At 41.3% G+C, this 17,973-nt stretch overlaps 1 protein-coding gene across 1 annotated transcript in view; it reads right to left on the bottom strand.

The window, feature by feature from the left end:
• Positions 1-708: 708 nt before the first annotated feature.
• Positions 709-17,973, bottom strand: part of LOC126236716 (developmentally-regulated GTP-binding protein 2) — a 127,282-nt gene continuing 110,017 nt past the window's right edge. Inside the window, exons 6-8 of the mRNA XM_049946237.1 lie at positions 15,520-15,677; positions 10,528-10,729; positions 709-923 (exon numbers count right to left, since the gene is read on the bottom strand). Of these exons, the coding sequence (XP_049802194.1) occupies positions 837-923; positions 10,528-10,729; positions 15,520-15,677 (447 nt within the window). The 3' untranslated portion in view covers positions 709-836. The remainder of the gene's footprint in view (positions 924-10,527; positions 10,730-15,519; positions 15,678-17,973) is intronic.

The raw sequence follows: 17,973 nt of genomic DNA, 5'->3' as shown, positions 1-17,973 counted from the left end.
ACACATTTTTTATTTACATGATAGTGCAATTTCTCATGGCTGGATACAGATGTCTGTGTAAGGATTGGATTATCTAGAGTGACTGTGTTTGAAGACGTCCATTAGTTTTGTTCTGTCCATCAACTGACATTCAGAGCATTTTGTAGCTGTACTAGGAAACTTTAGCTAATTTTCTATACAATGATTCACAAAGCTACTAGATAGTACTGATCAACAGTGTAGTCAATATAAAAGACTGTCTTTGTTATTTTATGAATGAGGAATCAGCGTGACATTCATGAACATACATCAGGGCTTAATAGAACTTATATTCAGTGGTAGGTAATATAAGCAGCTATACGAGGCTAGATTGTTACTCACCAAAAAGAAGAGTCATTATGGAGCAAACAGGCAAATAGGAAATGGCAATTACCAGAAAAGCTATTGGACCAATCCCATTTTGAGTGAGGTAACTCCCCCTCCCCAGTACCATGCCCCACATTTTTGTAAGTTCTATGCTCTGGAGAAGGACTGTATCCAGAAACTACCTCTTTGTCAGCTTTAGTTCAGAGACACAGGGCACAATACAGAACACATTTACCTCTTTATCCACAATGTGATCTCACTGCTATACACAGATGAGAGTAGGGGTGTTTACTGAAGTATTCTGTGGAAATGAATCTTCCACAGGGTGTGAGAAGGTAGAGCAATAAGACACAAGACGGGATATTGTTTTGATAACTTTATTTAATCTCTTGTTACAGAAGTAAAATACATCTCTTGCCAAATGGTTAGGTTTTGCTCTTAATGGAAGCACTGAGTATCTCTTGGGATCCTTTTACTTCACACACGCATAATTATTTCTTTACAACTTGTATAACATCTTCATCATGCATAACATGATGCAAACCAACACGCTGTGGAGAATATTTTGTACTTGTCCCCTGCACAAAAAGAAATTACAGATTTTTCAGATCACTTAAGTTTTATGGCTCAGTCTCCAATAGATAACTTTTATTTTATGGTGAAAGATATACACATGAAATCTCCATATTTCGATGAAGTAAAATCTTCTTACAGATATCATCCCCTATACTTCCCAAAACTCTATGCTACATATCATAACATGGTACCAGAACATTCTTGGTGGAATATAGATAAGGCATTGAGTTGTTGATAGGCACACAAACAAGACTACAAATGTCGCTGAGCTTTCAGATAAATCCTTGTACATGGCTGAAGGAGGATTCATCCAAAAGCTCAGCACCATTCTCAGTCCTGTTTACATGCCTGTCGATAATTCAATGCCCCCAACTATATGGTGAGCACATACTTTTATTCCTTCCATTATCATACTATTACACCTACAGCCCTTTGCCTGACAGTCTCTGTATGGGTGATTTTACTAAATGAGAATACACTGCAACTACGTCTGAGAGGATAAGGAGCAAAAAAGGCCATAAGTATATATAACCAGAAATGTGTTACATTGAGGAGCACTTACTTGAAGCCACAGATAAAAGATTTTTGATAGTATACGTTTAAATTATTGAATGCACATGTGGGAACATGCCAACGAGTGGGAATGTTCTGTCTTATCTCCACACTCAACAGGGCTGGGAGCTCAAACACCACCATGTAGTAAGCCATAATAGTAATGCCTGGCCAAACAAGTGGGCGTTATGAAGGTTGGCGATACAACTCCAAGCAAAGGTAACCTTATCTGTGAATAGGATGGATAACGAACTCCAGTAATGAGGTGCCTCTGCAATGAACCAGTGACAAAATCATCACTGCAGAGGCAAGTCTGTAGGTAATAACACCTGCATGTGGTGTTAGTGATACGGATAATGGCTGTTGTCACGGAGAATGTTCCACATGGTTGTCTGACTTACCCCTTGCATGTGAGGTGTCTGCCTGGTGTTGATACCAGGATCACTGTCAAAAGATATTTTATCTCCATCTTCAAGTGTGAGTACCTCCTCTGTAACATATTTCCAGCCATATGTCCACATGACCGTTTTTGCTCCTTATCCTCTCAGGGTTTGTTTCCTGCTGTCTGTCTCCATTTAGAAAAATCAACCTATATACCAATGTACACTTAATATATGTCAATAACTGCAGTAAAATATTACCAGGTTTCAATCTCAATGTTTTGCAAACTTGCACAATATATGCAACTGTTTGTGACAACAATTGTCTGACACTTTTCCTTTGAATTAAATTACAACACCCACTATATCAATATAAATCTACGAAAATAACTGAGGGAAAACATGGGCACCTAGTATGAACAACAGAATCTGAAAGTATAACACTCTTTGTGACAATTAATTAGGCCTTCCATGTCAAACTAAAAAAAAAAAAAAAAAAACCCAAATGATAATCAAGCTAAACTTTCTCTTTGTTGTTAATGATTACCAGGATGTGAAAGCACAAATTATTTGTACAGCTACTTCCAGCTTTATACTATATTTGTGAAATAACAGTTACAGTTATCTAAGATATTCACGACACTTATTTAATGCCATCATGCGCGGTTTTAACTATAAATTGTATAATGGATGGTATAGCAGTTATACACAAATTTAACTGGGCATCAACTGTGTGCATTGTTGCCACATTATTTCAAATAAAGTGAAGGACGTTTCAGGGAGCTTCCAATTACTGTTTGGAAAAATCAAATAATGGGAACTCCAAGTAGGAATATCAAGAATGTAGGAAAAGACAAATTGCTACTTACCACAAAGAACACATGTGAAGATTCAGATAGGCACAATTAAGAGATACTTACATAAAGCTTTAGGCCACAGCCTCCATCAGCAAAAGAGAAACACACACCATTCATGCAGACACGCAAACACATCTCGTGCACACATGACCACCGACTCCAGCACCTCTGGCCAAAATGCTGGAGATGCTAGACTTGGCTGGCCAAAATGTTTGAGATGCTGGACTTGGCTGGCCAAAATGCTTGAGATGCTGGACTTGGCTGGCCAAAATGCTTGAGATGCTGGACTTGGCTGGCCAAAATGCTTGAGATGCTGGACTTTGCTCTCATGTATGCAAGAGGTAGTTTTGTTTTGCTTTGCTTTAGGGTGCAAACAACAACTGGGGTCATACGTGCCCAAGTCAAAACTATAGAACACAACAGAGAGGAGTTAAAAAATGGCTATAAGTCAGTCCCAAGTGACATTAAGAGAAGACAGCTAAAAACAGGGGCGTGGAGAAAGAGCTAATAAAGACACCATGCAGAAACAGAGCTCCGAAACTAAAAATTAAATGGCCATTGCCATATTGCTTTAGCAGATAAAAAGTAAAATGCCGTCAACAGCCCCCACATCTTTTGCCAAAATGGCCGATAACTCAGATGACTAACCCAAGCGGGAATGTAAACGGTTAAAAAATGTACATTCCGTCAGGAAGTGGTGGGCAGTTAAAACTTGGACGCAATGTGTACAGAGTGGTGGGGTAGCGCCACTTATCAAATGACGATGGCTAAAAAGGCAGTGCCCAATACGCAGCCTAGTTAAATTGACATCATCCTGGTGGGAGGGCCGAGAGGAGGTCATCCAAGCTGCTGGGAGAGGCTTAATAAACTGGAGCTTATTCCTGTGACGGGAGGACCATTGACAATGCCAAAGGGACACCACCTCTTGACAGACAGCAACACATAGATTATCAGAGGGAATGTAGGAACTAGTGGGCTGAGGTACGAGGACTACAGCCTTGGCAGCAGTGTCAGCAGCCTCGTTTCCTGGCAGACCGACATGACCACGAACCCACATAAACATCACAGTGGCTCTACCAAGACTGAGCAAGTGACAGTTTTCCTGAACCCGCTGCACTAAGGGATGGGTGGTATTCAGTGCACATTGACTTTGAAAGGTATTGGTGAGTCGAGCAGAGGACACTCTATGGCCCGATACAGGGCGAAGAGCTTGGCTCTAAAAACTGAGCAGGGTGCCAGAAGCCGATACCGAAAAACACAGGTGCCAATGACTAAGGCACACCCGACCCCATGGTCAGTCAGAGAGCCATCAGTGTATACAAAAGTACTAATGCAAAGTTCCATGCGAAGGTTGTGAAACTGAAGGCAATAGAGCGAGGCCGGAGTAGTGTCCGTAGGAAGCAAATGAAGGCCAAGGTTAACATGAGTCACTTCATGAACCCACCAGGAAAGTTGCCGGTAGCTTGAAGTTAAGCTGCCATAGCAAGTGCTGAATGCGGACTCCAGGTGGTAACAGAGAAAAGGGATGCGCCCCATACTGGCGATTGAGGGAATCATCGAGGGACGCATAGGATGAGTGGCCATGCATGGCAGACAAATGGCATGCATACCTGCTGTGGAGAAAGTAACAGCGGTAGGACAGTGGTAGTTCAGTAGCTTCAGCATACAGGCTCTCAACCAGGCTAGTGTAAAAGGCACCAGTTGCCAAAAGGATGCCACGATGGTGGATAGTGTTGAGACAGCATAAGAGGGATGGACGTGCAGATGTACAAACAAAGCACCCATAGTCGAGTTTCGAACGGACAAGGGACCAGCACAAACGGAGTAGGTGGTTCGATCGGCACCCCAGGAAGTACCGTTGAGGACATGTAGGACAACCATTGAGGACATGTAGGACAACCATTGAGGACATGTAGGACACAGGAGCCGCATACAGCAAGCTGCCAGGTAAGACACATGGCAGGACCAAGAGGGTTTCCTATCGAGCTTGAGCCCCAGGAATTTCGTAGTTTCAACAAATGGAAGGGCAACAGGCCCAAGATGTAAAGATGATGGGAGAAACCTGCCAGACATTCATACTGACGGTTTTGTCAAGGGAAAAATGAAAGCCAATGTTGATACTCCACGAGTAATGACAATCAAGACATTGCTGAAGATGCCGCTCAGTGAGACAGGTTAGTGGAGAACTGCAATAGACGGCAAACTCGTCAACGAAAAGGGAGTCGGAAATGTCCAGCGGCAGACAGGCCATTATAGGGTTAAAGGCGATAGCAAAGAGGACAACACTCAGGACGGAACCCTGAGGCACACCATTTTCCTCAATAAAGGTGTCTGACAAGGCAGAACCCACACATACACCTTGAAAACTTGGTCTTTTAAAAATTCCTGAAGGAAACGGCAGATGGCCACGAAAGCCCCACGTGTAAGAGTACAGAGGAAATCAGTTCTCCAGCAGGTGTCGTAGGCTTTCTCCAAATCGAAAAACACAGCCACAATCTGGGATTTCCACAGGCACATGGGTGGACAAAGTAACAAGACAGAAATCCACATTGTGCATTCATTAGTAAATTGTGCAACTCGAGTCACAATACCAGCAAGGCATGAATCATACATTCCATCACCTTGAAAACGCAGCTGGTGAGAGAGATGGGGCGGTAGTGTGGTAGTTAGAAGGAAGGTTTGTGTCCTTACCGGGCTTAGGTATGGGTATGACGGTGGCTTCACACCAAAGTCCAGGAAATGCGCTCTCTGCCCAGATGCGGTTGTACGTGTTAAGCAGAAAGTGCATGCATGCAAGAGAAAGGTGCTGCAACATCCGAATGGAGGAAGGTAGGGTGATAGTGGGAAGAGCTTGAAACTTCCTTAAAATGGTGGCCCATGGTGTTGGAGACAGCAATAGGGTCCACAATAATATTGTCTGCTACTGTCAGGCCAGAAATTGGCGAATGGATCCTGGTCCCAGAGAGCCATTGGAAGTTGGCCCACACGACAGAGGAACGAATGGGACTGTTAAAAGAACTAGTGAATGAAATCCAGCTAGCTTTTTTGCTTTCCCAAAGAAAGCAATGACACTTTCCATGCATCTGTTTATACGGAATGCAGATTGCCATCATAGGTTGACGGTTTAAAACACGGAGAGCACGCATGAATTGTGTCACAGCACACCTCAGTCCAAAAAGAGACTGGGACACAGTGTGGTAAAGAGAAAGTGCGAGGAATGGAACATTCTGCAGCAGTAAGTATAACATTTGTGAGATATTCCACCTGGTCATCACAACTGGGGAAATCTTGTGGTTTGAAGGTCACCAGGGAGGAGTAAAGCTGCCAGTCAGCCTTCGTAAGAAGCTGCCAGTCAGCATTAGTAAGTTGCCATTTGGATGTGCATGCAGGTGGGGTAGGAGTCAGGAAGCAGATAGCACAAGAGAAATGGTCGCTCGAGTAGTCACCAGAAAGAACAGACTACTCAAGACGATGGGCAAGGTGGGCAGTGCAGAAGAAGGGGTCCAAATGATAATAGGTGTGCAAGGAGTAGGAAAGAAAAATAGGTGGTCCAGTGTTAAGATGGGGAGGTAGCTGCCCAATAAGCTCAAGGAAGTCTGCCCTGGTGACATTGAATGACGGAGGGACATAAATGGTACAGACGGAAAAAATCAGGTGGGGAAGGAAAAGGCGAACTGCAATAGCTTGAAGATGGGTATTCAGGGAGATGGGTTCACTATGAATGTCATCGCATATGAGCAGCATGATGCCCCCATGAGATAGGGTGCCGATCTCAGAGGGAAGGTCAAAACAAACTGGGAAGAAATGTGAAAGCTCAAAGCAGTCGTGAGGGTTCAATTTCATTTTCTGAAGGCAGAGTACAAGGGGACACTGCAATGCTAAAAGCAGCTAAATCCTCTTTGTGGGACCGAAGGCCAAAAACATTCCATTGGAGGAGAGGCATGATGAGGAAGAGGTGTAAGGGTGTCACCTCGGCGGCTGCCGAGTGACAGCCTGTGAAGAGTTGCTATTACAGGGCACAGAAGCAGGAGGATCCTGCTCCATGGGTTCCACAGAAGCATCGGATTGCTTGTGCAGTTGGTCTGTGGAGTTCAATGCTGAAAAATGTTGGTGGTGAGCACCGGTGACATGGAGGCTGGCTGGACTAAGGTATCACATTGCAACACCGTTGAAGAGGATCTTCGAGTTGTCAAAGGAGAAGACAGTTTGCCTATGGTGGACTTCATCAAGTGTTTCCAGTTAGAGGTAGACTCAGGTGTTGGTTGTCTGGAGGGATATAGGAAGTCTATATGGAAGTACTCTTTCTGTCCTTTTTGGCCTACTGGTTGCGTAGCTGGTGGCTCACCCCTTGAGGCAAGAGTTTAATGGCTTGTTGCACAGCTGAATGAGGGGATGGCGATACGCCCCTTAAGGCGAGAGTTTAATGGCTTGTTGCACAGCTGAATGAGGGGATGGCGATGCTACCTTGACACTGGGCGATTTCAGAACCTCACAGCTGAATTGGAGATCACATGTCTGTGTGGTCATGTCCTTCATGGAGCGAGGGGTAGCAAGAACAGAAATATAGGTGCCAGGGTTTGCGACTAGCCAATAACTTGTGAGCGACTGAGTACAGCACTTTTTCCTTTACCCAGATCTGTTGGACAGCCTGGTCATCAAGATACACGGGACAACCCTGAGAGGAGGTGGCACGGCCGCCATTGCAGTTGATACAGAGGGGAGGAGGAGACATACAATCGCCCTCATGCTCATCCCTACCACTGGTTACATATTTGGCTGGGTGTTGACAAGACATTCTAGTGTGGTTGAAACAATGACACTGGTAGCAGCACATTGGGTTCAGAATGTATGGCTGCACTGTGATAATTTCATAGCCTGCTTTGATCTTGGACAGAAGCACCACAGTATCAAAGGTGAGAAAAAGAGTGTGGGTGGTCACTAAGGAATAATGTGCCTTTTTCATTACCCGCTGGATCGCAATGACACCCTGATCAGAGAGGTAAGATTGGATTTTGGCCTCAGCTAAACCGTTGAGCAGCCTAGTGTAAATAACACCACAGGAAGAATTCAAAATTCTATGGGCCCTGACTTGAAAAGGGTAGCAATGGAGAAGCGAGGTGGCAAGCAGTTGTTGTGCTTGAGAATCAGAAGTAGTCTCCAACAGCAAAGTGTCATTCCGTACACGAGATTAGGTTTTCACACGATAAGCAATTGCATCAACACCTTTCTGAATAATAAATGGATTTACCTTGGCAAAGGACTGATCATCTTCAGCATGTGAGACCACAAGGAACCATGGTGCAGCGGGAACAATCTTTGAATTGTTAGCCTCATTATGTTTATGTTTCGTAGATGTTGATTGTGAAGACGATTGACTCATTGCGAGAAAATCCCCCATGATTGCCAGCATCTCCGATGGCGTGCTCCTTCCAACTGAGGGCCCCCTTTCAAAAGGGGGCGCACCCACCTTAAGTAATTGTTCACATCTCAGGTCATACCTCCCGAACACTTGACAGAGGGAGCAATCGACAATTTGGGAAGGTTTCAGCTCAGGCACTCACCCCTCCTTGGGCCTGGCCCGTACCAGGGGGTACGTACGAACCCTACCTGTCAACCCGAGGCTGGGAATTACGCATTACCCAGTCACCTGTTACACATCAGACACATGGGCCGGCCTTCAGGAGCAGACAAGAAAGAAGAAGAAAAAGAGGAACCTCAAACGTTGAAGCAGAGGAATGAGAGGAGAAGGGAAACAAAGAAAGGAAAAGGGAGCGAAAAACAATGAGACTCTGGTACCGCATGCCGTGGAATTTGAATCCGCGCCAGACGTCATGGACGTCGAAGACCCATAGAGGTCGCTGCACCATAAGTTGTGGCGGCGTGCACCGCCTGGCCCGCTTTTAGTGTGGGGGCGCCACCAGTGGAACACTTGGTCCCTGAGGCCAATAGCGGTGTCCCCGAGAGCATACTTAAGCGCCAGCCACTCGCACATCAAGTCAGTCTTATCTCGCTTATGTCGGTTTGCACCTCGCTTGCGCTAGACTGCTTTCTTCCTGGTTCGCGTACGAGTTTGTTTCCTTGTGACTCTGTTGTTCGGTCTTGTCATATTCGTTCTGTCCTATGTTGGTCGTGTCCATCCTTTTTCTTGTGTTGTTGTTCGTGGGCCTCTCCGCGGGTCCCGCCGCGCCTTTCGTCAGTGCTACCCCGCGACCGTCCTGGTCGCAGTTACAACACAGACTGTTCTTACATCATCGACAGACAATGCATAACATTCCCAATAACATCCCAGACATGTTCGCCAAGGGAGGGGAAAAAGAATAGCAAGACGATACACATGCAGCACGGAAAGGAAAAAAAATATTGCAAATGCTAGGGCTCCGTGGTAGACAAGCAAGAACCCACCAAAGAGTGACAAGCCCCCTGGGGGGGGGGGGGGGGCGGGGTGCATGAGGTTTGCTTGCTGAGTTGTGTGCATTTCTGTTTTGGCTCTGTGGCCAAAAGTTTTATGTAAGGGTCTTTTAAATGTGCCTGTCTGCAACTTAACGTGTCTTCCTTACAGTAAGTAGTAATCTGACTTTTCCTACACTGTCAATTACTGTTTGCCATTTCCATCGTACTTATGCATTCTTTGCAGTAATTGGTGGTTTGAAGGACCACGGTGGATTCTGAAAACTCACTGGAGAATTTTGACAAAGTTGTGACAGCACTTTTTATGTTTATCCTCTTCAATACCTGATATTCTTAATCGCTGACAATTCGTTTATACCCTCAATTTGTCTGCAGTGACAGCATTTTGCCACAAGTGCTGTGCATAATACTCAAGAATGATAAAACCAGCATAAAACTGATTGCAACAATAGCATATATTATTTTTTAAGTGTTCTCAACAAACTCTCAGAACTCTCTGATAAACTAAATTCTAGTATACTCAATGCTTTGGCCTGAAAGTCACAAGAAGTTTATGTATTTTTCCTCCATCCCTTCCCTAGATTTTGGTGCGGGACAGTGGCACTACGATTAAAGACGTCCAAGTTTCACACTCGAGTAGGTCCTAGGATTTTTCAGTCACTTATAATTTCCTTTGCCTCAGGCAATGATTCATTAACATGAAAAATTCAATTCGCACAACAGTTCAGAACCCATATTGAACTTTAGGCACCCATGTAACAGGCTAAGCCAGCTCCAAGATTGGAGAAAGGCAATAACATACCATCTCCAATATGAACATGTCTAGTAAAGCACTGAGGTGTTTAAACCAATCTTTGGGTTGAGAAGAGCTTTTATTTACTTAAATTTCTTTTATAGAAATCTACATATATTAAAATCACATGAGCCAATTGCAGTTCCTCTTCTTTTCAAATCTCCTACATTTATTTAGCATATTTTAGGTAGTGATGGTCTAGTAAATTATATCCCTAACAGTAACATTTTCTAGTTCTTGATTATAGTGTAGCAAATGTTCTTAACGGTTTGGGGCATTCAGTACTGACTGTTCCTCATCAATGAGGTCATAGACTTTTCTAGAAACTGAGGATAAGCAAAAGTATTAAAGAATCAGTTCAGTCATTAAGAGTTATATGCCCTTTTCAAAAGCAGGAATAAGTCTGTAACACAATTTAACTACTTGCTTTTGAAGTTATAAAGAAATATTGTGTTCTGTTTTATAGTAGCTTGTTTTGGATGATCTGAAGTACTTGTCATGTTGTCAAAAATGTTTTACACTAATAGTCAGCTTTGAAGATCATGTAAAAAGCTGAGTTGTGTTTCAGTCCTTGCTCATTTGTAAAGTGGATTCATGTGAGAGTTTATATACTTACCCAAACAAGTGCATATTTGAATGCGGCAGCCAATGTACGATGAATAGCATGGCAAACATGCTCAACAGTAACACCTTTTCTTAAAATAAGGCCATCATCAAAGTCTGGAGGTTCACCAGGCTTCTTAGTGTACACACGAATCAAAGACAGATACTCCCACAGTTTCTCCAATAGGTAATCCAGATTTAGCTTCATATTGCAACTGAAAAAATAATGTGTGAAAATTTTTTTTTTCTGTAACAGTGCACAGTTTCAGACACTTTGTAATACACTACTGCCCATTAAAATTGCTACACCACGAAGATAACATGCTACAGACGTGAAATTTAACCGACAGGAAGAAGATGCTATGATATGCAAATGATTAGCTTTTCAGAGTGTTCACACTAGGCTGGCACCAGTGGCGACACCTACAACGTGCTGACATGAGAAAAGTTTCCAACCGATTTCTCACACACAAACAGCAATTGACCGGTGTTGCCTGGTGAAACATCGTTGTGATGCGCCGTGTAAGGAGGAGAAATGCATAACCATCACATTTCCAACATTGATAAAGATCGGATTGTAGCCTATCGCAATTGTGGTTTATCGTATCGTGACATTGCTGCTCGCGTTGGTCGAGATCCAATGACTGTTAGCAGAATATGGAATCAGTGGGCTCAGGAGGGTAATACGGAATGCTGTGCTGGATCCCAACGGCCTCATATCACTAGAAGTCAAGATGACAGGCATCTCATCCGTGTAGTGTCGGCAGACTTGCCAACACTACGTACACTAATTGAAAGAGGCGGCCAAGATGCACGCGCTAACTCACGAAGGATGGAGTGAGGTCTGAAACAGGATATGTGATGAATGTGATAAAGAAAAGAACGTAGCTACTAGAACACTTAACTTTTATATCGTCCTTTGGTATACAGCATTCTTGATGATACAAGTGAGACTCTTTAGATTCATGAAGTAACTGTCTCTCGGCAAATGAGAGAAAGGCTTCGTCAGTGTAGTCGCTAGCAAAGTCGTCGTACAACTGGGGCGAGTGCTAGTAAGTCTCTCGAGACCTGCCTTGTGGTGGCGCTCGGTCTGCGATCCTGACAGTGGCGAAACGCGGGTCCGACATGTACTAAAGGACCGCGGCCGATTTAAGCTGCCACCTAGCAAGTGTGGTGTCTGGCGGTGACACCACAATCCGCATGGCTGTAATGGATCGTGCAGCCACGTCTCGATCCCTGAGTCAACAGATGGGGATGTTTGCAAGACAACAACCATCTGCACGAACAGTTCGATGACGTTTGCAGCAGCATGGACTATCAGCTTGGAGACCATGGCTGCGTTTACCCTTGACGCTGCATCACAGACAGGAGCGCCTGCGACGGTGTGCTCAACGACGAACTTGGGTGCATGAATGGAAAAACGTCATTTTTTCAGATGAATCCAGGTTCTGTTTACAGCATAATGATGCTCGCATGCATGTTTGGCGACGTCGTGGAGAACGCACATTGGAAGCGTGTATTCGTCATCGCCATACTGGCTATCACTGGGCGTGATGGTATGGGGTGCCATTGGTTACATGTCTCTGTCACCTCGTGTTCTCATTGACAGCCCTCTGAACAGTGGACGTTACATTTCAGATGCATTACGAACCGTGGCTCTAGCCTTCATTCGATCCCCTCGAAACCCTACATTTCAGCAGGATAATGCACAACCGCATGTTGCAGGTCCTGTACGGGTCTTTCTGGATACAGAAAATGTTCAACTGCTGCCCTGGCTAGCACATTCTCCAGATCTCTCACCAATTGAAAACGTCTGGTCAACGGTGGCCGAGCAACTGGCTCGTCACAATACGCCAGTCACTACTCTTGATGAACTGTGGTATCGTGTTGAAGCTCCATGGGCAGCTGTACATGTACACGCCATCCAAGCTCTGTTTGACTCAATGTCCAGACAAGGCTGTTATTAAGGCCAGAGGTGGTTGTTCTGGGTACTGATTTCTCAGGATCTATGCACCCAAATTGTGCGAAAATGTAATCACATGTCAGTTCTAGTATAATATATTTGTCCAATGAATACCCGTTTATCATCTGCATTTCTTCTTGTTATAGCAATTTTAATGGCCAGTAGTGTATTATTATCAATGTTACCTATAATGCTCTTATCTCACTTCTCTGGCAGGTTTTTACTTAATGTGACTTCTGTATAGTCCTGCTCTCTGATGTAACAGCCATGTAAATGCTTTACTGATTACTTATGATAATTTATATCACTGTAATTAATCTATGGATGTAATGTATAAAGTATGTGCTGTAAAAGAATGAAGATGTTAAATTTCACTGGTTCACGCACAGGAAAAGTAGGTGTGTAATCGTGTAAAACTTGGTGGGGGTGGGGGGGTGGGGAAAGACCTACCACCCGCTGCAACAGAACTAGATAGGTGGGGATTGAAAAGGTGGATCTGGCAAACAAACTGCAAAGCTCCTTTGTGGCATGAGTTAGTTTGTGGCTAGCAAGCAAAGAGCACACATCTTGTGAACTGAAAGAGGTGAGAAAAGCTGCAAGACTATATAACGTAGCCTCAGATGCGGTAGTAACGTGGCATATTATTCATGGCGTGCTTTGGTTAGCTCTGTACTAAGAAAATCTGACACTAAGAAGAGAATTTTCAGAACTTGTTACACTGGAGGAGTCATGGATACTTTTGCCACCTTTTTTGAATAGCACAGGAGATCAACATTGACACCACCTTCATCTCATTATCAGATGTGTACTGTATAATGGCATGAACCAGTTATATGGTTTCGTTTTCAATAATGAGTTTGAGTCTGGTAAATTTTATGCTGAGTCACTGTTTTTTATGCTTAGTCATTCAACTAGACAGTATCCTATCCCAAGTGCTGCGATGAATCAGAGTATCCTATTTTACTAAGCTGAAAAACAATTGTCTTCCTTAACAAAAGTTACAAAACTCTGAAGTTGTAAGATACATAATTATTCAGTGAGCATAAGTTTTGAAATATTCCACACTGTTTTCATAAAGTGACAGTTAAAGTATTCGGTTCAAAGATTTTGCTTATTCAAATAATAGTAAGCCTATTTATAACTTCATGTGTTACGTAGTTAACAGTGTTTCCCAAATTGTGGTGTGACTAAAGTGTTCAGTCACAATTTGAATCTATGGATAGATTAGTTTCTGCATCCCCACGCTGACAGTTGAGCCAGATTTAAATGTCATATAACAAAAACAGCAATCAAGAATACGCAACTCCCATTTATCTTGCTACTGCTTCCTTTCAACTGAAATCTTTAAGGAGAAAAAAATTAGTAAAATATCTTTCCATTAGGCAAGATCACAGTCAAAGAAGTATCCTTTTACAGGAATTACATTATCAGCATATTACTAATTTAATAGTAGCTGGTAGGGTAGATTATACCAAATAAAGACTGTTCAGGATAAACAGCTCTGTACATTCGTTTAAAATGCATGGAAAACAGAAGACATGTTCCAGGTCTCAAAGTAATGTGAATATGATTTCAATCAATGTAGTGGTTGAGTTACTGTGATCCCATGGTACAGTCTACAACAACTCTCATGGCACATTTCTGCATGTATCCCTAGGTTCATATACGTAAATGCTGAAAAGGACCAGGCACTTCCTTTAAGTATTGAAGAGGCAAGAAATTCAGTCACAAGTCTTTAGTGAACTTCAAGTTGTGAACCGGTTGTGACTAATAGTATCAAATTTGAATTTAATTTACTTTATTGGCTGCCTCTTTACTGTATACATGTTTGCTGTCATGTAACAACAAAAAAGATGCAAGTTGCTCTCTGCTTTAATCACATACAAATAATTGTCCTGGTAGTGAAACAAGTAGAAATACAGTTGAGTAACTTGTAAGGAATGGATCCATTGTGAGTGATGGTGAAATAATTAACATTGTTACTTCAGAACTCGAGTGTCACCCATCCCATGAGAATGGACTTCTGGAGCTGCAGCCTTCTTCTGGAAAAAAAGGACCATGATGACAACCTATTGAAAGATAGGTACATGATGACATAAAGTGTGCAAGAACAACATGGATGTGATAAATGAAACTGTAAAGCATGAACAAGTCTGAAAGGGGGGGGGGGTTCATTCAGCAGTGGAGCTTCATGGCCGATGTGTCTTTGATGGATAAATATGACAATAAAAATACAGCAGGAGGCTTTGCCAGTACTTTGCTTCCAAAGACACAGAAATATGCATTGTTATGTTTTCAGTTCCACACTAGTCACTTTCTCTTTTCTTCACATTTCCTCACTTTTCTCCTCTGTATATTTCTCTATAGAAGCTAGCCATTCTCTGCCTCTCCAGAAACATTTTTTATTGGTTGGTTTTCTCTTCTTTCCATTGTCACATTTTTTTTTCCAATTGTTTTCTCTTACTTTTTCCCTTAGTTTCTCTACTCTCTGATTAGTGCTGGTTTCTTCATCCAATCACTTTTTTGCTGAGTTACAATACTATAAGTCAGTGGTTGTTTATTTCAGCTGCCAAGAAAGCACCTGTTCCACTTTGTCTAGAAAGCTGACTGAAAGAAGAATTAGCTAACCAGTAAGTTTGAGAGGGAAGAGACAATAAACGAAATGACTACACTCTTTGCTGATTTACCAGTACAAGGAATCAATATGTCATTTCACCAAAGGATAAGGGGTATTGCTAAAATAAACAGCAGTTGTGTTGATGGAAGGTAAGCTTGCAGCTATCATGATAAGTATAATTACTTTCAGATATTTAATGATTTACAAAATTTGTGTTCTTTCACATGAATATTTGGAAATCATGCAGTTGTGTAATGAAGGAAAATTAAATTGAGGAGACTATGGACAATGCGAAACTGAACTTTGTAGCTCTTATCAGACACTGGCTTGCCCAATATCACAAACATATTGTTAACTGGCAGTCAAGGAATTTATGAACACCAGGAACAATAATGCAATAAAGTAGAACAACTAAAAGCCCTTACCTCACGACAACACTATTTGGCTGTCTAGCAATTCGGTCTACTTCTTCTATTGATATCTGATCTATTTTATTATAAACATAAAGGCATGGCATGTAGACTCTGTTAGCACTTATAACATCAATCAGTTCATCTGGTGTACAGTCTTCCCTAAACAGAACCTGAAAAAAAAAAAAAAAAATTATACAAGAGAGGTATTACGTTACACTACTAATTCCATTTATTTCAACATTTAAATAAGGAACTAATAAATTTTAATTCAGTGGAGGGAATGGGCTACCATATTTAAATCAAATTTGATATTGCGAAACCTTTTAAAAAAAGCTAAAATGCATTCTTGATAATTTTATTCCTTCTGCATGGCAAGATCTTTGAAATTCTTAAATTAGAGGCTGTGTGGTTAAAATACACAAGTAAATAATACATTTATCATTAATGAATAGTTACAAAAAGTGTCACTTAATACTTGAGTGCTACCAATAGGATTTCACAATTAACTTCAAGAAAGATGGGCAATGCCAAAGTAACCAATTCAGAAATTGCTTAAAAAGGTAAGAGACAACATTCAAGAGGTCGCAAAACTTATGAAGAAGAAAAATATTTTAAATAAGTGGACAATTATAGAATCTAAATCACTATTAACTCACTCCTGTGAGGCTAATATCCCTTAGTCCATTTACTAAAAGAACTGCAAAATTATGCTTGCACTGAATGTTAGCTCTTCAAATAATGTTTACGATGGATTGCCAAATTTGGTTGCATTGAAAGTTTCAATATTTTGTAAGTAATCATCTTAGAAAATGTACAGTTCCCATAAAAAAGCGCAGTTTAACTATTGTAATCAGCCTCTTCTTGTAAATATTCACTGATTTTGTCAACAAGACACACTTCAAATGCCAATACACGAAAAAAAAAATTATGTTCTCAAGACAGAATTACCTTCAAAAACCCTTTCATCCCCTACATTTACTGATCTATGGAGGCCTAGAACATATTAGTGAACAAGGAGTAAAATGGTAATTAATACATTACAAATGTTGATACAAACAACTGACACATACTCCACACAAATTGATGTATGTGGAATTAATATATCACTGGAGACACCTCTACAGAAACTATGGTTGAGCTTCATCCTGCATAATCAAAGATCAACAAGAAAATAAGTTAAATCTATGATAAAACAGTTCTTTGGATTAATACACAAATGACAAATTAAAATTGGACATGTCTTCATAATAGCTGTGTTCAGGAAACATAAAGCAAAATTATACTAAAGCAGTCCAGTTAATGTCTAGAATACAGCTAAAACAATAAAGCAGGAGAAATATGACAAAACATGTAAAGCTTGCCTATCTCGCATCAGCATAACTGTTATGCAGCTAATTATGATTTATAAAGCTACTGTCTACTTATCAAGTACTTTGAGAAGGAAAGAACCGCATGCACGCACGCACGCACGCACACACACACACACACACACACACACACACACACACACGAGAGAGAGAGAGAGAGAGAGAGAGAGAGAGAGAGAGAGAGAATTTTTGCAACCAATTTCCAGCATCCATCCATCTATCGAGACATATTTAAATGTCAATGAAGTAAATATTCTGTATATTGACTCATTGTGTGTCTGTATTATATATCACACAAAGTGACCCATGGAACATGTAATTAAATAACTAATCAATTACATCATAATCAAGACAGATCATATGGACCAGTCAAAGGACAAACAGTACTAAGAATAAAACTGACTATAATCTATTAAAAGGTATATAATGATATTAGGAAACGCACAAAGAGAACTTTGAAGCCTATAGATGAAGACCATAACGCATGGATAAGTCTATAGGAGGTCTTTGTTTGCTAGATGTGGAATGGGTAATGGGAACAACACTAACAAGTTATGTATTACAAATTAGTCACATAGCATGCAAAAGGACAGAAAACTGTATACTTTGCTTTAATTTATCATTAGTTACTGAATAACTGAAGATAAAGAATATCCGACTGGAATGTCTAAAACCATGTTTCACCTGTTTATTAATAACAGACAAAACGAAGATTAAAAAAGAGTGCAATTTTTAAATAGAAAATACACTAAATGTTTTGAATAAGTAAAAGTATCCAAAATAAGAAAAAGTTTCATATTGATAAGGATAACTTAATTATCAAATACTGAATATTAGCACAATGGTCCAATAAACAAAAATAGGAAATAGAATTTGTTCTCAAAATATTCATCTAAAGAATACAGCAGTTTAAAAATAAAGAGAAATCCCTTTCTAATGAATCTTTGGGGACCTAAATATTTTTTCCTTATACAGAGGTTTCCCTAAACGGGGTTTTGCCGCAATACATATAACGAGTGACCCAGAATTGTAGTTGAAGCATGTTTAGCTAGTATTTAATTACAAAATTAGTAATATCCTGTGCTACAAATTTAAATAC

This window comes from Schistocerca nitens, chromosome 2 (assembly GCF_023898315.1).
Source record: "Schistocerca nitens isolate TAMUIC-IGC-003100 chromosome 2, iqSchNite1.1, whole genome shotgun sequence".
NCBI classification, from domain to species: Eukaryota; Metazoa; Arthropoda; class Insecta; order Orthoptera; family Acrididae; genus Schistocerca; species Schistocerca nitens.
The sequence above is the reverse complement of the archived record's forward strand: the minus strand, read 5'-3'. Positions and strand labels throughout refer to the sequence as shown.